General features: G+C 48.7%; 1 protein-coding gene across 1 annotated transcript in view; it reads left to right on the forward strand.

Moving 5' to 3' along the window:
• HAO1 (hydroxyacid oxidase 1) overlaps positions 1 to 21,756 on the forward strand; it is a 44,537-nt gene extending 22,781 nt beyond the window's left edge. The window contains exons 6-8 of the mRNA XM_055000515.1: positions 13,249 to 13,407; positions 16,263 to 16,332; positions 19,551 to 21,756. Of these exons, the coding sequence (XP_054856490.1) occupies positions 13,249 to 13,407; positions 16,263 to 16,332; positions 19,551 to 19,621 (300 nt within the window). The 3' untranslated portion in view covers positions 19,622 to 21,756. The remainder of the gene's footprint in view (positions 1 to 13,248; positions 13,408 to 16,262; positions 16,333 to 19,550) is intronic.
• Positions 21,757 to 22,813: the final 1,057 nt, after the last annotated feature.

The raw sequence follows: 22,813 nt of genomic DNA on the forward strand, positions 1-22,813 counted from the left end.
TGACAGGTGGTGGATCACTCTCCCACTCAGCAGTGGCCGGATCCTAACCATTTTGGGCCCCTTTTTGGCCATTTTCAGCCCCTTTTTGCCATTTTGGGCCCAATTTCAGCCCTGAATAGCCAGGATTGGGTCCAAAACAGCCAGGATAGGTGATGTCAGGGGTGTGTGGCATATGCAAATCAGTTATGCTAATGCGTTCCTCCAGCTTTTTTTCTACGAAATGACCTCTGGAACAGAGTAAAGTGAATTGGTGTTTTACTAGGGTGACCAAGAGCCAACCTAAATGTTCATCTTCGTTCTTCTGTGCCTCCACACATGGGGACTGCGCAGGCGCAGGCCAGCCGCCGGAGAATTTTCTAGAGCTTCCATGGCTCCGAAGGGGCCGTTTGTCGCGCGCCTCAGCGACCGTTTTCCCGCCCAAACGGTCACGTGATCCTCCAGCGACCAACGGCCCCTTCCCTCAGTTCTCTTCTTGCCGCCGCTTGGAGAGAACGTGAGCTTCGTTGCTCTGTGCTTTTTTGTGCTTCGTGCTTTATTCTGACTGATTGCTTGGCTTTTGACTTCGGACTTCGTGACCTCGACTATTCTTCGGATCTCGTTTTGGACTTTGTTGTGGACTCGGTAATTTGACTCGGACTGTTTTTGACCTTCCTTTCGCGTGCCCCTGAAGATGGCCTCAAAGGCTCTCTTCAAGCATTGCCTCCAATGCCACACTAAAATGGCCAAGACCGATGGCCATGAACTGTGCCTGTTTTGTTTGGGGGAGACCCATAATGTGTCGGCCTGTAAGATTTGCCAGGGCTTCACCAGCAAGGCCCGGCAGGAGCGCAAGGCCCGACTGAACTCCTCCCTGTGGCAGAAGGTCATGTCCGGAGGCGCTCCGTTGCCCTCCCCCAAGGCCGGCCCTAGCCCCTCTGCCGAACGGCATTCAAGAGCTGGCTCAGTGGCCTCCGCGAGGTCGGGGTCGAAACCGCGTCCCCCGAGTACCTCGGCGTCGAGAGCGGCCTCTCCAGCGCAGGGACCGGTGCGGCCGCCCCATAGCGCGTCATCTACCAGGTCGGATCCGAGACCTACGTCAGAACCGAGGATCCTGGTACCGAGTCCCCGGTCGGAACCGACGTCCGGATCGGTTCCGATGAAGCCTAAGAGGTCGAAGCCGAGGTCCCCTTCGAAGGCGAGGAGCGCGTCGGTTCCGAGGTCTTCTTCGGAACCGGCGAAGAAGAAGAAGAAGACCAAGCATCATCGGTCGCCGCGTCCCGCTCCTCAGGAGGAGGTCATCGTGCTTCCTCACACGCCTTCCCCTCATCTGGGCTCCCCTGAGCCAGAAGGCATCTCCGTGCCGGTGCCGGATCCGATGGCCTTCGAGACGGTGCCCGCAGAATTCTCGTCGGGGCCGGAGCCGAGCCCGCACCGTCGGAGCCGACCATCGCTTGCCCTTCGGTCGCCGAGGCTGGAACCGAGCCCGTCTCCTCGTCGGAGCCGTCCGTCGCCTGTCCGTCCGTCTCCACCTCCGGTCGGTCGTGAGCGGCATGGTTCCGGGGACAGTGTCCGATCAGTCCGGTCCACTGCGTCCCGGCATCGACAGGCTTCCTACCTCCCCTCGCCATACCGTTGCCAATGGGAGGGGGCACCTGCGGGCTTCTCCGTGTCGGAACCGAGGCCTTCGACATCGAGGTCGGCGTGGGCTCCCCCTCCACTCCGGGCTCAGGAATCCGAGCTCGGTTCCGATGAGGAGGAAGTGGGGAGTTTTGGCTACCAGTCGGAGTCCTGGTCCGAACCATCGCCAGCTGAGGAGCTAGTGCCATCTGCGGACTCGCCATTCGAGGACCTCCGCATCTACGCCGACCAGATGGCAAGGATGGCCAAGGCTCTCGAGATGGATATCTCTTCAGCAGTCCCCCAGACCAAGGACAAGCTCCTCAAGCGTATCTATGGGGATAATCCGGCATACGTTGGCTTCCCCATGCTCGAGGGTATTGAGGAGATAGTGGAGAAGGTGTGGCAGGTGCCCTGTGATCAACCTCCAACATCCAAGCGCATCGAGCAGCTTTACAAGATCAAGCAGGGCACCTGGCCGGCGTTGGTGAAGCACCCTCCACCTTCCTTCTTGGTCACAGAGGAGTTCAACCCCCGACGATCGGGTCACTCCTCGGTGCCTGCCGATAAAGAGGGCAAGAAGCTTGATGCCATGGGCAGGCGCCAGTACATTGTCTCTTCACTGGGTCTGAGGATTGCCAACTACCAGACCATCATGGCAGGGTACCAGCTGTACCTCTGGGAGAAGTTGGCATCCTATACCCGGGACCTCCCTCCTGAGCAGAAGGCTGTGGTGTCCCTGCTGCAAACAGAGGCTGTCCGGCTGTCTAAACAGCAAATGAACGCTGGGAGCCACGCTGCTGACACTGCTGCTAGAGGGATGGCGTCGGCGGTGGTCCTCAGGCGCCACTCTTGGTTGCGGTCGACGGCCCTGTCCCAAGAGGTGCGTTCCAGGGTGGAGAGCATGCCCTTTGAAGGGGACTCGCTGTTCTCCAAGTCCACCGACGAGACCCTGAAGAAGAAAAAGGAGGACAGGCAGACGGCGCGGTCTTTGGGTCTGGCTCCAGCGGACAAGCCCTCCTCCAGGTCACGGTACGCTCCCCGGTCTGGCCCTTACCATTACCAGGGCAGATACCAACAACAGCGGCCGGGCTACCAGCAGTATCCTGCCTACCAGCAGCGGCCTTACCCTCCCGCACAACAGCAGAGGAGGCGTCGGCCCTTCAAGCCTCGTCCGGCACAGCAACCGGCCCAGCAGAAAGATCAGCAGGGCGCCGGGAGGCAGTACTGACGGGTCACGCCAGCCGTATCCCCGGACTTTTCGGGCAGACTGAGTCCACTCCTCTCTGAGTGGGAGTCAATAACATCTGACTCATGGGTCTTAACTATTGTTGAACTGGGATACGGGCTGGAGTTCGTTGAGCTGCCTAGATGCAGTTCACCCCTGACAGCTGTCAATAACACTATGGCCGAGCTGGATGCGGAGATCGTGTCACTCTTGGCCAAGGGTGCTGTGGAAGAATTGCCCTATGAGGATTCTGTAAGGGGTTTCTTCTCTAGGTTCTTCCTGGTCCCCAAGAAGGATGGGGGCTTACGTCCCATTTTAGATCTGAGGGGCCTTAATGCCTACCTCAAGGTGACCAAATTCAAAATGGTTACGTTGGCGGCTGTGATCGCCTTGCTGAAACAGGGAGATTGGTTTGCGGTTCTTGACTTAAAGGATGCATACTTTCACGTGGGCATACGGAAGGAGCACAGGAAATACCTGAGCTTTGTTTACCGGCAAAGGGTTTTCCGGTATAAGGTGCTCCCCTTTGGCCTGTCCACTGCCCCACGAGTGTTCACTAAATGTGTGGCCCCTGTGGTTTCCTTCCTACGGGAAGAAGGCTGTACCATCTTTCCGTACCTCGATGACTGGCTCATCGTGGCTGAATCGGAGTCTAGGCTGGTGCAGGACATTGGCTTGGTACTTAGCACTTGCCAACGCCTGGGGCTCCTGGTGAACTTGGAGAAATCCAAGCTGGTGCCCAACTGCAAGGTGTCCTACATTGGTGCACTGTTAGACTCTGTGGAGGGTAAGGCCCTGCTCCCCTTGGAGAGGGCTCGGTCCCTAAGGGGTCTAGTGTCCATGTTTAAAAGGAACCGATTCCAGTCTGTGCGCACTATCCAGTGCTTACTAGGGCATATGGCAGCGGCCACCTCTGTGGTGCCTTTCGCTAGGCTGCGTATGCGCCCTCTCCAGAACTGGTTTGTGCGGAGGTACGATGCTCTGCTGCACCCTCCGTCCCTCAAATTCTCTATCCCGAGGGTCATCCTCTCCTCCTTGGACTGGTGGCTGTCTGATGACAACTTGTTTAAAGGGACCCCTTTTGGGTATCAACACCATGACATCACGGTTACCACTGACGCCTCTCTGTTGGGATGGGGGGCTTACTGTGGTGATGTGTCTGTGCAAGATGTCTGGTCTGACAGGGAAAAGACCCTCCATATCAATGTGCTTGAACTAAGGGCCATTCGTTTCGCACTTGTGTCTCTTACAGCACTGCTGAGAAATCGTCAGGTGTTGGTGCAGACGGACAACACGACTGCCATGTACTACGTGAATCAGCAGGGGGGCACAGTGTCCATGGCCCTGTGCCGGGAAGCCACACTCACTTGGCAGTGGGCTATCAAGAACGGTGTGTCGCTCCGTGCTATACACGTGGCTGGGTCAGACAATGCCCGGGCAGATGCCCTCAGCAGGGTCCCTTTACTGGACCACGAGTGGGAACTGAACGTAGAGTGCGTTGGGCCGATCTTCCAGATGTGGGGTCATCCAGTGATAGACGTGTTCGCCACTGCGGCGACCACCAAGGCCCACACGTTCTGTTCCAGGGCAGGGAGCGACCCCCTCTCTATTGGGGATGCCTTCCAGTTTACGTGGACGCAGGGCTTGCACTACATGTTTCCTCCGTTCCCCTTGATTCCCAGGGTCCTGTGCAAGATAGAGGAGGATGGGACGGACTGCATCCTAGTGGCCCCCTTCTGGCCACGGCAGGTTTGGTTCCCGAAGCTCCTGCGAATGTCCCAACGGGCATATGTGAGTCTGCCCCCTCGGCAAGACCTTCTCCTAAACGGGAGCCTAGTCCACCACGATCCCAAGAAGCTGCACCTAACGGCTTGGCGGATCGTTCCTCCCCTGTAGGCTTTACTGACGAGGTACAGAGGGTCCTCCTGAATGCTCGTCGGCCATCCACTAGGCGCGCTTATGCGGCCAAGTGGCGCAGGTTTGAGCTCTGGGCACTTGCCAGAGGAGTGGTGCCTGACAGCAGTCCCTTGGGGGTTGTGTTCGAGTATTTGTGCCACTTGCGTGGCCTGGGCTTGAAGGTGTCCTCCCTCAAGGTACACTTGGCAGCGATATCAGCTGCTCACGCCCGAGTTGAGGGTGCTACGGTGTTTTCTCACCCACAATCCCGCCAGTTCCTTAAGGGCATGTACAATCTTTACCCACCTGTGTCGGCGCCAGTGCCTCAGTGGTCGCTGTCCTTGGTGCTCTCACGTCTCATGTTGCCTCCATTTGAACCAATGGCTACATGCCCTTTGGATATGCTATCCTACAAGGTAGCATTCTTGGTGGCCGTCACATCGGCCAGAAGGGTCAGTGAGCTGTCTGCACTGCGGTCTGACCCTCCCTTTCTTGTGTTTCATCCCAACAAGGTGGTCCTGCGTCCCTGCCTCGGGTTCCTGCCCAAGGTGGTGTCCGCCTTCCACCTCTCGCAGGATATCTCACTGCCTGCATTCTTTCCTCAACCTTCCTCTAAGGGGGAAAAGGCCCTCCATTCCCTAGACTTGAAGAGGGCCCTAGCCTATTACCTGGATAGGACGAAGGGATTCCGTTCCAGTCCTCACCTGTTTGTATGTTTTGGGGCCAAGGACAAGGGTAGCAGGGCTTCCTCACAGACCCTGTCTAGGTGGATTGTGACGGCCATTAGCAAGGCCTATTCCCTGGCAGGGGTGGCTTGCCCGCTTCATGTCAGAGCCCACTCCACGCGGTCCCAAGCATCCTCTTCGGCACTCCTCAGGGGGGTGCCCCTGGTTAACATTTGTAAAGCAGCCACATGGTCCTCTGCAGACACCTTTGTCAGGCATTACGCCGTTGATGTCAATGCGGAGCAGGATGTATCTGTGGCCAAGGCTGTCTTACACTCCCTTTTTTCCTGAGGGAGTTTTGGAATGACTTTCTTGGCGTACCTGTTGGGTACCCTTGAGTGAAAGTGTATATATGTACCTGGGGGTGTGTATATATGTAAATATTGAGTATTTATGTGTCCTTACACAGTATTTTTACATAGATGTATATATGCATATCTATTTATTGTTGTTCTTGTTTGCTTAATAAAATTGTGTTGGACTTCACCCCCGCCTTCCTTATTGTGTGAAGCTTGGTACACTCCCATGTGTGGAGGCACAGAAGAACGAAGATGAAAACAGGGTTAACATACCTGTAACTTATGTTCATCGAGTTCTTCTGTGCTGACACACAACCCTCCCTCCTACCCCGCTGTGAACTCCAATGCACGATATTGTGATGGCTGTAACGGAAATTGGTGTTTTTAAGGTGTTATGGCTGAAGTTTGTTGGTCAAGCGGCGGCAAGGGAGAACTGAGGGAAGGGGCCGTTGGTCGCTGGAGGATCACGTGACCGTTTGGGCGGGAAAACGGTCGCTGAGGCGCGCGACAAACGGCCCCTTCGGAGCCATGGAAGCTCTAGAAAATTCTCCGGCGGCTGGCCTGCGCCTGCGCAGTCCCCATGTGTGTCAGCACAGAAGAACTCGATGAACATAAGTTACAGGTATGTTAACCCTGTTTTAGGAGTGACTTGAGTTGGCACATGGGTGCATGACCTGACTCATTGTCACACATAATGACTCATATAAAAGTGGCTTTATTTACCTAAAAAATGCTCCATTGAACTCTGCAAAGGGGGAGGAGTGGCTTCCAGCTTCCCAGACCTGGTTTTTTTGCCAATAGAAACAGCACTGAACAAAGCAAGGGAGGAGCTACCCCTGTAACAACGTAATCACCAAAGAGAGGCACAACTGCCCAGGGTAAGAAGAATATATACACAATTATTATCAATATAATATATATTCACTCTTATGGTGCGAAAGTGTTCAAAGTGCAAACTACAAATACACACACACACACACACACACAATCGGAAATGAATAAATGAATATCTCCAACCAGTCCTGAAAGACTTTTTCTTCTCTGGCGGTTTGAATGTCCAACCGGTGAAGACAAACTAGGTAAGTATCAAGTAAGTATCAAAGGCTGAATCGGTAGTGCTTCAATAATGTTAATAGTTCTGTTACGGGGTTTGCCGGCATATAAAACAAGCCCATTTCACATTAAGCTTCTTCAAGAGCAAATATCATCTTCATTCTGTATTTAGCCATCATTGTTACATCCACATCATCTAGTTGGTTCAGCAAATGACAGTGCAAAGCACTTTACACTTTGAACACTTTTATACCATAAGAGTGAATATATATTATATTGATAATAATTGTGTATGTCGTCTCCTTACTCCTGGGCAGTTGTGCCTCTCTTTGGTGATTAAGTAAACAACACAGCAGTGAAGCTGGGAGCCTTTCCTCTCCCCTTACAATGCTGGAGCTCAACAAAGTGTTTTTTAGGTGAGTAAACTCACTTTATGGCCGTTTCCACATAGCTTACCTTTGCTCGTAACGACCCGTAAGATTGCGCAAAAAACACGGAAGATCGCGTTTTCTCGCGCAAGATTTGCGCAATGTCATGTGATCTTCCGCTTTTTTGCGCAATCTTACGGGTTGTTACGAGCAAAGGTAAACCATGTGGAAACGGCCTATATCTGTCATATTATGTGACAGCAAGTCGAGTTGGGCACCCGTTACCCAAGCTGTACCACTTGTAATGTCTAGTTTGGCTCTTGCAAAGTGGGAGAGAAGCAGTCATTGCGGTACAGGAAGAATCCTGGTTTGAACATGAGAGACTGCATTGTGATATTATCAAGGCTAAAAAAATACAACCTTAATAACAAACTGGTTTAAAAAAATCCACGCATCTCTTGGATCAAAGTAGTTTAGGAAGAAGGTCACAATTGCTTGGAAGAAAATGTTTTAATAAATAAATGTTATAAATCTTTTAAATAAATGATGGTATATATTCAAATGTTAACGCTGCCTCATATGGCACAAATATTGGCTCCTCACTGGGAATCTTAGGATAGCCAAGCCTTCTGTGCATAAGAGGGTAAAATGCTGGAGAGAGATAGAAGCTGATTCTGCACATGTTGGATAATGCACTTCCAATCCTCTTTAGAGATCATTTGGAACTGAATTTTTCAGGTATGAAACAAAAAATCCACTTCCAAATGATAGCTAAAGTGCATTATCCAACATCTGTGGAATCACTGAGAATTATATTTAAAGTGTGCCAGTTCTTGCTAATGCTGTACAACTTTTGCAATTCTGCAAGGGGACAGATACAGATTCCTGGGCAATAATTTTGTTTGGTCTAGATCTTAAAAAAAAAATGTTTTATTTTTATTGTAGAAAAGTTAAACGATAGAACAAAGAATGAAAGTAAAACATAAAACACAACTACTAAGAGCCAACAGTGGTCTACATACAAAGTAAAAAACAGTAAAAAACATAACAAGCATATTATTAATCCGTTACAGTTCTGCGCCTACAACACTACCTTCTTTAGTATTAATCAGCTTGTGGTCTAATTAATATATTTTTTCTATATCTCATCTTCTTGATATCCCTGATCCTTATTCTTAGAAATCAAAAAACCCCAAATCATTAATTCATTTTTCTTTGTCTCCTGCAAATAGTCCATAAAGGGTTTCCAATTTGCCATGAATATAGAGTGTTTTGTCTCTGGCTGTTTTCACACTGCTTACCGGCCACGGAACATCGCACCAAGCTCCTGGAACAACAGCGTCTTTCTGGCGCAATTGCGTGCGAGAACGGTAGTTCTCGCACGAAATCGCGCCGGGAAGATGCTGTCATTCCAGGAGTTTGCCGCTATGTTCTGTGGCCGGTAAGCAGTGTGAAAACGGCCTCTGATTAACACTGTTTGGTCCAGATCTTCCGTGACTTTGTACTTGACTTGACAAACCTGTTCATAGGTATACGTTGTGCTGTGTTCAACTGCTGCATGGAGCAGAAGTCAGGATCGCCTTCCTCCAGGGCTTCATTTTAAAACACTGCTTATCACTTCAGTCAATGTGGCTAACTTTTATTAATGCTAAGCTCTGGTTGAGAAGCACACTGCAGTTGATTTATGGGTGGGGGGTTACTGAGGTTCAGTAGCAGAGAATATCATTTTCATCCAGAAAATTCCAGATTCAATCCCTGATAACTATTTTTTTTAAAAAAAGACTCTCGGGTAGGAGGTCTGGGAAAGTAATTTCTTTGGCTGAGATCCTGGACAATTGCTTTCTGGTTAAAGAGACAATATGGGTCTGACTCTGTATAAGGAAACTTCATATGCTGAAATGGATTAGCCTATATAAATTCCATACATTAAAAAAATAAACGGTGTGGTTGTGGCCTTATCTTGGTTACTTTAAGTCCTATATATTTGTAACCGAGAGTCTGAGCATTTTGGAAAGGGAAACTGGATGCATTTTTTTTTTCAGGTGAAATGGTTATAACCTGTTCTGAACCAAACAAAGATACTTTTTTTTTCTAAATAAATAATAAAGAAAGGGATATGCCAGGCTATGCATGAGGGGTTGGATCCAACGATTTTTGGGGATGAGGATTGCAGATCTTTCCTTTGTTTCCTTCTGTCCTCTCTGTCCATGGGAAAGATGATTTCACAGGTCATGGACATGGTGGGGGGAAAGGTGAAATAATGCTCCCCTGCCTCTACCATTACCCCATCTCTGCCTCAGAAAAAAAGAGGGGTAACTTCACTACCTTTCATCCCTCTAGCATAGTCCTAGGCCTCTGTTCGGGGCCCACCCATGGCCCCCGGATGAGCAGCCTCCCAGGGCCTTCCCCCAGCCCCACTCACCTCTGCAAGGCTGGGCCGGGGGCGGCCAAGGGAGTGGCGGCGGCAGCGGAGATGGCGGCGGAGGCCGCAGGGATGGCTGCGGCGGTGGCGTTGGAGACGGCGTCAGAGGCTGCAGGGACGGCCACGGCGGAGATGGAGGCAGCCGCGGCAGGGCCTGGGGCCAAGGTGGGCACCGCCCGGCACATTCGGCCGCCGGGGCTGCGGCGACTGCGGCAGCATCCCACTGGGCTGCAGCGCAATGGAGGCAGCGCGGCGGCGCGGCGCAGCCTCCGGGCGGCCTGTGGAGTGGCGGACCCGGCCTGCGCAGCCCGCGGCCACGCCAACCAGCCCTGGCCCGCAACGCTGGGCTTAGGGTAGGGCCCACCTCTGCCGCCCGGGAGACGGCAGGCGATTGGGTCAGGGGAAGGGCTGTTTGGGCAAGGGGAGGAGCCCTCACCTGACATAGGCCTGGGAGACCCAGCTGACCCAGCAGCTGACGTCAGGAGAGGAGGTGGACCCACCCAGAGGAGGCCAGGATGGCCACCCCTACCCCACCGGCGCCCGCGGCACTGCCTGACCCTGACAGCCTCAATTAGGTCTTTGTATGTGATAGCTAAAACCTTGAATTGAGCTCAGTAACTAATGGACAGCCAGTGGAGTGCCTACAATGTGGGAGTTAATATGAATACTCTGTCTAGCTCCCAATAATGGTCAACTCGCTGCGTTCTGCATCCAACTAAGATTTCCAGGTTGACTTCAAGGGGAGACCTGTGTAGAGTGCATTACAGTAGTCTAGTCTCAGTGTTACTGTGGTGTGGATCCCAGATAGCCAGCTTGGCCGTATCAAAGTAGGGGGGGGGCATAGGGTTCCTAGGTGCCCACCAGCAGGCACATGAGGAGTGTACACCGTGTACATGCTCCCACCTGGTGTGGCAACGTTGTCACACCAGCAGCGGAAACATCCCTGTGCTCCGTTTGAGGCCTATTTGGACCCCACACCAGCTGAATTGGAGCTGTGTGGAGCGTGGGAGTGTTCCTGCGGCTGGCGTGACAACATCACTGACGGAAGTCACTTCTGGAAGCGATGTCATCATGCCGCCACCAGAGCGTGCACACAAAGATTCAAACAGGAGCTGGGAAAGGTAAGGGCCAGGTCCCGAACCTCCCGGTGGGAGGCTAGAGGGACCTGGCAACCCTAGGGGGACATCTTCCAGGCTCGATTGAGTTGGAAGAAGGTAGGTTTTTACACGTAACTGTCTGCCAGGGTCAGCCGAACCCCATCAAAAGTGGGGAGCGCAATGTCCTTCAAGAGCTCTGACTTCCCAGTGAGCATCACTTCCACCTTATCTGGCTTCGGTTTCAGTTTGTTTGCTTTCTGCCGTTTGTCCACAGCTGTCAGGCAGCCACTGAATCTACACGGGTCCTATAATATGGGGGCTCAATTTTCTCAGATTTGGAAAGGGTTGCTGGGAGGGAAACAAGGGAAGAATAGATAGCTGAATCTAACCTGTAATTTAAAAAGGCAATGCTCAGTATTTCAGTGCCTTAACGAAGCTGCTTTATGCTGAGTCAAACCACAGCTTCATCTAGGCCAGTGCTGTCAACTCGTATGGACAATAGCTCTTTAAAGCCCCAAGTTGGTCTCAGCTCTGATCTCTAAGATCCTTTTAACGGGAACCAAATCTGGGACCCGATGCACGCTCTAATACCGAGCTCACGGCCCTTCCTCAAGTTTCATAATAAATAGCCTGATTGGAGCATTTTAAGTTCTTGAAACCTGACAATATGGTTTAGCTTATTTGGTTTTGAGAACAAGTTGAGTCCCAAACTGGTGAACATTTCCTAGTGTCTGGTTACACATTGATGAAATGTGTGCTTTAATTATGGTTTGTGTCATACTCAAGTAACAGCCCTTGGCACCGTTTGCCTGGATGTGAAAGTGAGCATACATATGCGGAAGTGGAACCCAAGTATTTTTGGCAACAAAACAAAACCTAAAGAGGAAAAAAACAAGCCCTTTCATTGTCTGCCAGAGGACTAGGGAAACCTCAATCAGAATATACAAGCAAATTGAAGCTGCGTGTTCTTATTGCCTCTGGCCACTGCTTTTTACCTTCAAAGACATGATTCCTGCCTTTGCTTGTCTCATAACAGCATTATTTTTCAAGGAATGGCACATCACTTTGTGTTCCTGTGTATTCCCTTGGTCTCTCTTATATCAACACTTTGGAAGAATTGTGATTTAACACTTGGAGTTCATCTGGCTTAGTTTTGCTGAGTCCCATCATGGACTTGAGCAAATAACTGAGTCGGTTGGTATCTCATCTGGTTAAGCAGGTTTTCTTGGCCAATTTGAGGGGCCTTTTATGCTAAAAGCAGATATTTTGCCCTCTTCAAGAGGGTGGATCTGGAAATATCTTGTCTGAGTTTTTTCAAAATAGAAAAATGTTTTAATTTCTGAATCGGTGGTTGCTCCCCAACATGTATAGCTGTTGCACGCCAGTTATTTAAATGCATTGCGTTTGCTACATACATAATGTCAGGGCTCATTTTGAGGGGGAACGTGCAGGAACGCAGTTCCGGTAGTTCTCCAAAGAGGTCACATGTCAGGTGGCCCTGCCCACCTGATTTTTGGCCATTTTGGGCCCGTTTTGGCTTGGATTGGGTCCAAAATGGCCAGGATTGGGCCTAAAACAGCCAGGATGGTCCCAAAACGGCCAGGATCAGGCCTCTGACGGGTGGTGGATCACTCTCCCGCTCAGCAGCAGCCCAATTCTGACCATTTTGTGCCCCCTTTCAGCCGTTTTCAGCCCCTTTTTGCCGTTTTGGGCCCAATTTTGGCCCTGAATGGCCAGGATTGGGTCCAAAACAGCCAGGATAGATGATGTCATTGGGCGTAGCATATGCTAATGAGTTGTGCTAATGAGTTGTGCTAATGAGTTCCTGCAGATCGTCTTCTGCTTGACTTTAAAGGTGGTATGCTGGGAGATTTATTTACTTACTTCATTTATACTCCACCTTTCTTGCTGACACTCAAGACAGATTACAAAGTGTAACAATGCAGTACGAATGGTATAAGATGTAATAAACATTGTAATAGAATCTGATTTCAATGTTAGAAAGCAATTAAATAGAAACAGGAAATGACACTAGGAACGCAAAAAGCAGATTACAGAAATCAGAAAACAATGCAGTAAACCCAAGACATGCAAACAATAAAACAGTGCCATAAAGTACAGCCTGCTTTGAATCCAATGGCCGTCTCTGTTGGAGACTCACTCAGTGTTGCCTGGGAAGGGACAATGAGACAGTAAGTAGCAGGGAAGATGGGATATATCTGAAGTGGTGCACCTACAACAGGTACAGGAAACGGACAGGCAATGTAGTGTGCAAAAAATTGCCAACTTCCAGGAGTTTCCCCAGAATTACAACTGATCTCCAGACTGTGGAGATCAGCTCCCCTGGAGAATATGGCCGCATCAGAGGGCAGACGCTGTTATATCACAGATTCTCGGTGAAATCCCTCCCTTCGCATGCTCTCCCTTCTATAGGCACTGCTCTTGAATCTCCACGAATTCCCCCGGCTGAAATTGGCGACCCTGAGTGGGCAAATAAAAGCTATATGGGTGCTCTTGCTTGCTTTCCTGATATTTAGGAAATGGTGTTCCTTCTTATTTTTCAGATTGAGGTCCTACCTGAAATAATAGAAGCCGTGGAAGGAAAGGTTGAAGTGTTCCTCGATGGTGGCATAAGGAAAGGCTCAGATGTTCTTAAGGCCCTTGCCCTTGGAGCCAAAGCCGTGTTCATAGGCAGGCCTGTGGTTTGGGGTCTCGTCTACAAGGTAATACGAAAACAGGAACTTGCATAGCTAATCTTTATGTTTAGTGTGCATTGTAAAGTGTTGTCAAGCTGAAGCCCGCTTATGGCAACCCATCGGGTGTTCAAGGTCGGGTTGCCAGGTCCCTTTACCATCCTATGCGCTTTGCACACGTGGTCCCGCACCTGCGCAGTGGCAGCACTTCCAGTGACATCACTGCACAGGTGCAGGAGCATGCGCGCACTTTGCAACAGGATGATTTGGGCCTCATACGTTTGGGGCCAAAATCGTCCTGCTGCAAAGCACGTACGGACTCTCGGGGCAATGCAATGACATCACTCCCAGGAGTGACATCATCATGTTGCCCCTGGGAGCACTGCTTGGAGGCCAGTTCCCATGCCCTTCTCCCCCACTGGCCAAGTGAGTGGTGGGGGGGGGGGGTGGAGGGTGAAAGCAGGGAATCCCCCACCCCCATAGTTCAAGGTAAGAAACAAACAGAGATGGTTTGCCCTTTCATAGCAAACCTGGGTTTTCTTGCCCAGGGCTGAGTCTGCTTAGCTTCCGAAATATGAAGAGATTGGCCTAGCCTGACCCATCCAGGTCAGGGCTGCATTTAGTACACTTGATGAGAATGAGCAGCTACTGTTGAACAAACTGAGCAACACTGGGTCCAGTGATGTGGATCCAACTTTTATCTAAGGAGCCCTCCTCTGGTGGAAGATCCACTGAAGTTGCAGGTGGTGTCCTTAGGCTGGAAGAGGGCTCCAAACTTTGCTCAGTGGAATGGTAGGATGATGGTTGGATCCCCCCTCAACAGTGCAGAATTCACTGGTTGTTCCTGCAAGTAGCATTCTTCCTTTTGTGTTTAGACTCACAATCGAAGCTGCCTCCAAAAATGTGAACCTCCCACCATATCTTTTTCTTAGACGATTAGTATTCCCAGTGAAGCCCAGTCTCTGCGAAGCCCGGTCTCTGCGCCAGCCATTCGCCAAATGCTTCATCGCTATGCAGAAATTGTTTGGGTTCTGGTTTCAGTTAGGGTACAGCGTGGACATTCTTATAAGGTTCAAGTTTTGTTCTTGGGTTGGGGAAAGAATAAAGGCTGCTTCCAAATTTTTGGTTAGGGCTTGGCTTGACTTCCAGACATAGGGATAACACTTACACGCAGATTTTCCATTCTTGCCCACCCATTACATTGAAAGCAAACAAAAATAAACGCTAGTGTGGGTGTAGTCCTTTGGCGTCCAGGGCCTTTTCCTACATTGGGATGGTGCTAGTCTAGCTATTGAGGTCCTGACCGCTTCCACATGGGGATTTTTTTCCCCCCAGAGAGAAAGCAGGAAGCCTCCACATTAACTGCGAATATCCACCAGACACTGTGTATATTCCAAGCGTCATTCATGCCATTCCCCCTTGGTTAAAAAATAAACTTGTTTTTCCCCAGATCCAAGAGTGTGCAGTGCAGTGACCACAGGGGAGAGTCCATATGGACACTCATTCTGTCGCCACGACAGGTGGTGGTGGGAGGGTGGATAAGTTTTGCTTTCAAAATAGCATGTGCCCACCTTCACCCCATAGCCGCCCCATCGTGGCCAAAGTGTAAGACCAGGACTTGCAAGCTGTAGTCCTTGCTCACCGTGCAACGGCTTGAGTGACCTGGGACCCAGCCACTCACTCTCAACCTCATCTACTTCCCTGGGTGGTTGTGAAAGGCAGGAGCATGTCCGCCACAGGGCATGATGATGTCATCCCTGGAAGCAGGGGTCATTTCGTAGGAAAAGAGCTGGAGGAACTCATTAGCATAACTCATTAGCATATGCCACGCCTCTTTCCATCACTGGAAGTATGTCATTGGCATAACTGATTTGCATATGCCACACCCCCTGACATCACCTAGCCTGGCTGTTTTGGACCCAATCCTGGCCATTCAGGGCCGAAATTGGGCCCAAAATGGCAAAAGGGCTGAAAATGGCTGAAAAGGGGCCCAAAATGGTCAGGATCGGGCCACTGATGAGCAGGAGAGTGATCCACCACCCGTCAGAGGCCCGATCCAGGCTGTTTCTGCCCCAATCCAGGCTGAAACGGGTGGGGCCACCTGACATGTGACCTCTTTGGGGAACTGCCAGAACTGCGTTCCTCCTCAAAATGAGCCCTGCCTGGAAGTGACATCATTGTGCCTGTGAGGAGTGTGCCCACTGCTCGGCTCCTGGGCCTGTTCCTCGGGGTCTTCCCCCCCTGCTGGCCAGGTGAGTGGTGGCGAGGGGCAGAGGCTGGGAGCAGGGAATCTCCCACCCCCACTGGGGGACAGATAGCCCTGCAAGGATGAGTATGCTTAGCTGCAAACAGAACTGGCTGATATGGTCTGGTTGTCCATTTGAAGTAGGGTTGCCAGGTCCCCTTACCCTCCTGATGGAGCGGGGGTACCTGGCACTCATCTTACTTGTCCAACAGGCCCGGGAGTGTGCACAAGCTTCACAGTGGGTTAATTTGGGCTGCAAACTGGCCCAATTTGTCCAGTTTGAGGCCTTAATTGGCCCACTGCAAAGCACAGAAATGTTCTCAGGGTGATGCGATGACATCACTCCCGGGAGTGACATCATTGCGCTGCTCCGTAAGTGTACGCGGGAGGCCTGTTCCCCTACTTTCCCCTCGCCACCAGCCAGGTGAGTGGTGGCAGGAGGTGGAGGGTGGGAGTGGGGGAACCCCCACCTGGGGAACAGCAACCCTTATTCAAAGTCTGAGACAACAGCAACTAAAGCGGCCAGTGGGCTGGATTTAGAAAACAAAATCTATCCTCTCCGATTGGTGCTTACCAAGAAAACGGATGTTTCACTCTGATCTTAAGATGATTTATTATGCAGTATGTTTAAATTAATCAGGGTGAAGAAGGGGTGAAGGAAGTCCTCCAGATTCTAAAAGAAGAGTTCCACTTAGCAATGGCACTTTCTGGTAAGATGCTCAATATGAAAGAATTATATCTCCTTCCATACATTATATTGGGATATATGTTAAATCCATAACATGGAATTAAGAGTCTTGCACATGTTCATGATTTTTTGCATACAAATATGTCATTCGCGCACTTCTGTGGTTGAAACTTACTTATTGGGAAAGGAGAGCATGGCCGATTCCAGACGACTAACCTTAAGGCGCTGCATGCCGCCATGTTCCGGATTGCGATGGGGAAAACGCGAAATATCGTGTTTTCTCGCGCGAGTTTGACGCGACGTTGTGCCAAATTCGCGCGAGAAAATGCGATATTTTGTGTTTTCCCCATCGCGATCCGGAACATGGTGGCATGCAGCGCCTTAAGGTTAGTCGTCTGGAATCGGCCCATGATTTGCAATGAAATAAATTTTTAGAAAGGGGTTTTGAATGAAGCATGCTGTTTTTCTTTCTTTCCATGTACAAGGGTATTTTTGTGAGGACCTTGTGATTCTTATAGTTTTGATGCTTCACATTCTAGCATTGCCATGGATGTATCTGTTTAAGACAAAAAAAGACAATCCGTGTAGAAAAAATGACCCCTAATAAGTCACTTTCTGAGCCGATCCATTACACCGCAGCTTTGCTCCCTCTACAAGAACGCCCTCCCGAACAATTCTGTTTTGCACATTCTGTGAAAAGAATTGTGGGAGCTTTCCTAATAACCTTAGGCAGACTGTTCCATAATGTAGGAGCCACCAGAGACAACGTGCGCGAAGGAGTAGCTGCCAATTTTATCTGTTTGAAGATGGTACTTTTGGAAGGCTTTGGTCACACAAGCAGCGAAACATTGCAGGAGGTGTGGTCCTGTGGATCCATAATGTATTTATAGTAAATCATTTGCTTTGAAGGAGAATCATGTATTTTAAGATACAAAATGCGGTGGCATGTGTTATTACAAGAGTGTCAAATAAGGCACATATAACACCGTTCTTATGCAAGCTGCATTGGTTGCCAGTGGAGTACCAGATCAGATTTAAGGTTCTGGTATTTACCTATAAGGCCCTGTGCGGACTGAGACCAGCATATCTACAGGACCGTCTCTCCCCATATATTCCCCGGAGGACACTCTGATCAGGGGACAAACAGCTGCTGGTGGTCCCTGGCCCCAAGAAGGCCAGCCTAGCCTCAACTAGAACCAGGGCCTTTTTAGTCCTGGCTCCCACCTGGTGGAACACTCTGTCTGCTGAAATTAGGGCCTGGCAGGACCTACTATCCTTCCGCTAGGCGTGCAAGACAGAGTTGTTCCGCCAGGCATATGGCTGAGGCTGGGCCTCTGCCGGCCTGAAAAAAAAAGGGGGGTGTATAAAATTTTGACCCTCCCTGTGAAGGCTGTCCACCATCCAATTTTAAATGTGTATGGATTTTTATTGTATTTTAATATGTTGTTTTTATTGTATTGTATTTTAATATGTTATCTGCCCTGAGCCTGCTTGCGGGGAGGGTGGAATAGAAATTTGAAGTAAGTAAGTAAGTAAGTAAGTAAGTAAGTAAGTAAGTAAGTAAGTAAGTAAGTAAGTAAGTAAGTAAGTAAGTAATCTATTTTAGGGACTGACATTTTTTTATTCAGTATTTGTCATAGAATATAATGGGTTAAATCCAGCCAGCTTTTTCGCTCAGTTCTCCTCCTTATTACAGTCACTGTCCACCTGGTTTTTGTCCATGCAGGTCCCCTTATCCCCAGCATAACCTCTTCGATGGACATAGGGGACTCCTTCCTTCCCCTTTTAACCAGTGAAAACGCTTACTGGATCTAACCAATATATGTTTTCACCAAAACATCCTTGTTGAAAGCATTTTGTCAGCAGCACCACCACCACCACCTAATCTAATATTTATTTACAATGAAAAAACTGTTTGTGATAATGATAAAAGAGAAGGAATTAATTGTGCCAGAAGTAGGAAAGCCAGTTTGGTGTAGTGGTTAAGAGCGCGGGACTCTAATCTGGAGAGCCGGGTTTGATTCCCCACTCCTCCGCTTGAAGCCAGCTGGGTGACCTTGGGCCAGTCACAGCTCTCTCAGCCCCACCCACCTCACAGGATGATTGTCATGAAGATAATAGTAACACACTTTGTAAACTGCTCTGAGTGGGCATCAAGTTGTCCTGAAGGATGGAACACAAGCGACATTGCAGAGGAGAATTATGAGGCAAAATAATCTTCCTAGTGTTTTTGTAGTGTATTGAAACTTAGTAGAGCTGTTCCCCCCTCCCCGCCCCCAAGTTCATACTAGGGAATAGGATGGAATAAGAAGGGGAGCACCTTTAGGTCCCCTGCCCATTCTTCCTCTTGCCCTTCACTCTTCAGATGAAGCAAGCACATCTACCTCATCCACTCTCCATCCATTTTTTCATTTGGTTGCTGACAGAGTAGACACCCTTGAAATCTCACGGGTTTCCTTCGTGTCTTAAGAATTCAGCTGCCATTTAGGTTGCCTTAGCAACATCATCAGTTGGCAGGACCTCTGCATCTTATTGGTGCTGCCTTGCCATGGGGCCTGATCTCTCTGCCAATACCCTGCAGTACCTCGATACAGGGTGACCTCTCCAGGCCTCACATGAAGCAAATGCCTCACCATCTGGAATGGCCTGCTCAGGGCTAGGGGGAATGGGAAGATCTGTGATCCGAGCATGATCAAATTGACGGATCCAACCTTGGATGTTTGTTAATTTAAGATGTTAGGATAGTTTTTCAAAGAGGTCAAAATAACGGCCGTTTTCACACTACTAACCTGCTTCTGTAATGTTGCGAAATGTTGCACAAAAAATGCGGAAGATAGCGTCTTCTCACAAGAGTTTTGCACGACATCGCGAGAGTTTTGTGTGACATCGTGCAAAACTCTCGCAAGAAAACGCTATCTTCTGCTTTTTTTGCGCGACGTTTCGCAACGTTACGGAAGCAGGTTAGTAGTGTGAAAACAGCCAATGTGTCTCAATTCAGTAAATGTGTGAAGACAGAAGCAAAGTAAAAAAAAATGAGCAGGAAAACTGATGTTTGATACAGTTTGTGTTACTGCTACTGTCCTTTTGTTGCATTTCCTACTTTTTAAGTGAATAGGAGTCATAGTTGTGGAAGAATAGACAGGACCTGCATAGTTCTGTGAAACATATAAAACCACTAAAGTGCTTATTTGGAGGGCACATGATTATTGGGCTTACATTCTTAACCTTTTCTGTTTCTAGGCTGTCGAAGCGTGGAAGGGATAGATGGAACACTGGTCCGGAGAAATCAACAGGCTGCCTCCAAAATCTAGCTATTTTCTGCCTTTTGGAAAACTATGGAATTGGGTTTGCCCCACGTTATCAAGAAATACAAAGTGCAAAGTACATTTTGATGGATTCCACTCAGTTGCTGAGATTCAGATTCTTTTCAATTATATTTTTTTCTTTTAAAAAGATTTATTTGATTTCCATTTAAAGAAAAATCAATGCACCCTTTTGTAACTTCAGCCCTTGCATTTGACAAAAGTTGTTTGAAGCTGTGCTGGTCGAAAATCAAACCACAATTCTTGTAATACCTTGCATTTAGGACAAACCAAAATGTCTCAGACCAGAGTGCAAGCTTTCAAGTTCACCAGAACCATTTATCAGAATGGATGTTACAAAATAAAAAAGAGGTGGGGGTGTGGGGGTGGGGAGAGAAGATGGTTCAGGCCATGATTTAAAGAACACAAGAGCCCTTCTGGATAAAATCAGTGGGAGCCAGTTTGGTGTAGTAGTTAAGCAGTAGGACTCTAATCTGGAGAGCCAGGTTTGATTCCCCTCTCCTCTGTTTGAAGCCAGCAGGGTGACCTTGGGTCAGTCACAGCTCTCTCAGGGCTCTCTCAGCCTCACCCACCTCACAAGGTGATTGCCATGAGGATAATAATAACACACACTTTGTAAACCGCTCTGAGCGTGGCATTAAGTTGCCCTGAAGGGAGGTACATAAAATGAATGTTGTTATTATTATTTACATAGCTTCTTACCAGTTACCCTGGTGGGTGAACAAACAAGGCACAAAAGCCATGGCCTTTCCGTGATGTTGTCTTTTAGCGCTGGATTTCAGATATTTGCTGCCTCTGAATATGGAGGCTCCTTTTATACACCATAGATAGATTAATCTATCCTCCTTGAATCTGACTAACCTCTTTTTAAGGCCTTTCCTTGCCAGCTTTCCTGTGTCACTCACTGGTAGGCAAGCAGATCTAATGTGGTGGTCCATCTACACATGCTCAGGCATAGTTTCTGTAATTTACAGGTGCCCTTGTCATTTTTTTTCATAGTTCAGATTTTTCTTCATAGCTGGGGTTTACAGAACTGTGGCTGGCTCCCGTTTTGTGGAAATTTTGATCTGCCCAGGGGCTAGCCCTTAGTTGTTAAATATAAAGGTTAGATAGATTTATGAAGAGTAGGCCTACCATTAACCATGGTAGCAAACTTCCAGTATCTGAGGCACCATGCCGAGGAAGAAATGAGAACACCAATGATGTATTCTCATTTTATTTTTGTACGAACAAGCGAAGGTTCACATGCTGGAAGACTTCAAGTCTGAAGTGGTATATTCCCGACGAGCGTTGGCCATGTCAACAGAAATGAGGCCATAGTTTTATGGAATTGGCAGAAGTCTGAGCATGAGAGAAATATGATTTATGATGTTTCATTCCACAACACAAAGTTGCGCTTTAGTACTGCATAGTGAACAAGGCTGTAAGGGATAAATTCCTGACTAGAAAGTTGTCTTCCCGCCAGAGGGTGTTGTAGTAGTTTTTGAGAAGGTCTAGATGCTAAACAATGTCAGAATGTAAACGGAAATGGAGTTGGGGGCCCTCGCCTCGAGAGTGTGTGGCAGCCAAATGCCTGGTTTGTAAAATTCTGCGCTTTATTTACTGTCGGATGTACGGGGTTGCACAGCAACAGATCTCTCTGTGCACTAAGGCTAAGCAAATGTTTCTCAGTGTGTTTACCCCACTTATCGTATTTGTTGCAATGTGGACTTTGTTGCATGTCAGTTAAGAGAAAACATCAGCGAAGTGTTTATTTTGGATAATATAAATTTGAAGATTGGAGAGTAGTGCTGTGTGTTTACATGCTTAGAGTCTCATTCCAAAGTTTAGATGCAGTGACTTCCAAATGCTCAGCCCTGTCCAGCTGGAGGAAGGTTTCCTTATGCTCTGCCTGAGCCGTCAGGCAAAGAAGAAAATCGACTTGTGCCTCACAATTAATTATTTGCCGTTACAGATTACAGCTGGATTCCCTTGCCTTCTAAAAAAGCTCGTTCTATGGTGTTAATCCCCTCTGAGCCCGTTATCAAGAAGGAAACTAATGGAGATAAAATATGTTTACTAACTTAAGCTAGTTAAGCATTCTTTCCTTAAGTGGAAATTAAAAGGTTTTCCAACTGCTTTGAGGTCATGTTTGTGTGTCTCTGTGTGTGGGAAATCCTACAGTTCAGGGTCCTGACTCCTGACTTATAAAATGGAAAGCAAAAGGCTAAGTCTGTCCTCATCTTATCTGGAGCAAAAGGGATCAACGTTCCTTCAAAGGGTGTATTTTTTGCAAGCTCTAATTCCCCTCCGCCCAACATATCACTGATAGAATTCTAATTTTTTATGGGATTCCTTCCATAGTAATAATTACAGAGGGGTAGACACAGGGCTTTTTTCCAGGGGGATCGCAGGGGAACGGAGTTCCAGCACCTCTTGAAAATGGTCACATGGCCAGTGGCCCCGCCCCCTGATCTCCAGACAGAGGGGAGTGTAGATTGCCTTCCGCGCCGCCGAGCGGCGCGGAGGGCAATCTACACTCCCCTCTGTCTGGAGATCAGGGGGCGGGGCCACCAGCCACATGACCATTTTCTCCAAGGGCAGCCCACTGAGTTCCACCACCTCTTTCCCCAGAAAAAAGCCCTGGGTAGACATGTTAGTCTCTCGCAGCAACAATAAACGGGAGTCTTGTGGAACCAAAGCAATTTTATTCCAGCATCCACTTTTGTGGATGAGAGCCCACTTCATCAAACCAGATTCATTCATTCATTATTTATGGTCATTTGACCAATCGTATTAAGCAGTTACGCTAAAAACAAAAATTCAAAACACACAATAGAACAAAGAAAACAATTTGAAATTAAGATCTAGTTACAGTACAAGATAATTTCTGAGACCTGGGCCGTCGTCACACGGGCATCTCTTCCGTTAAATTTACAGCATATAGCATCCTACCTGTTATCGGCACAGTAACGTTTCTTTGGGTCACCTAATGGCTCTTCGCACCACCAGCTGTCCACACCGAAGCACTCTGTTCTGTTCTCTCTAAACGAGCAAAAGCAGCTCCTCCCCCCCCTTTTATTATTCTGGCGTTTAATTCCGCTATAACGGAATAACAGCATATAAACATTCCGTTATAGCAAAACATTACGACCCTTTTGTTTTTCCAACTTTGAAATTATATAAATAGCCCTTTGCCCG

The sequence above is a fragment of the Eublepharis macularius genome, chromosome 1, assembly GCF_028583425.1.
Source record: "Eublepharis macularius isolate TG4126 chromosome 1, MPM_Emac_v1.0, whole genome shotgun sequence".
Classification (NCBI taxonomy): Eukaryota; Metazoa; Chordata; class Lepidosauria; order Squamata; family Eublepharidae; genus Eublepharis; species Eublepharis macularius.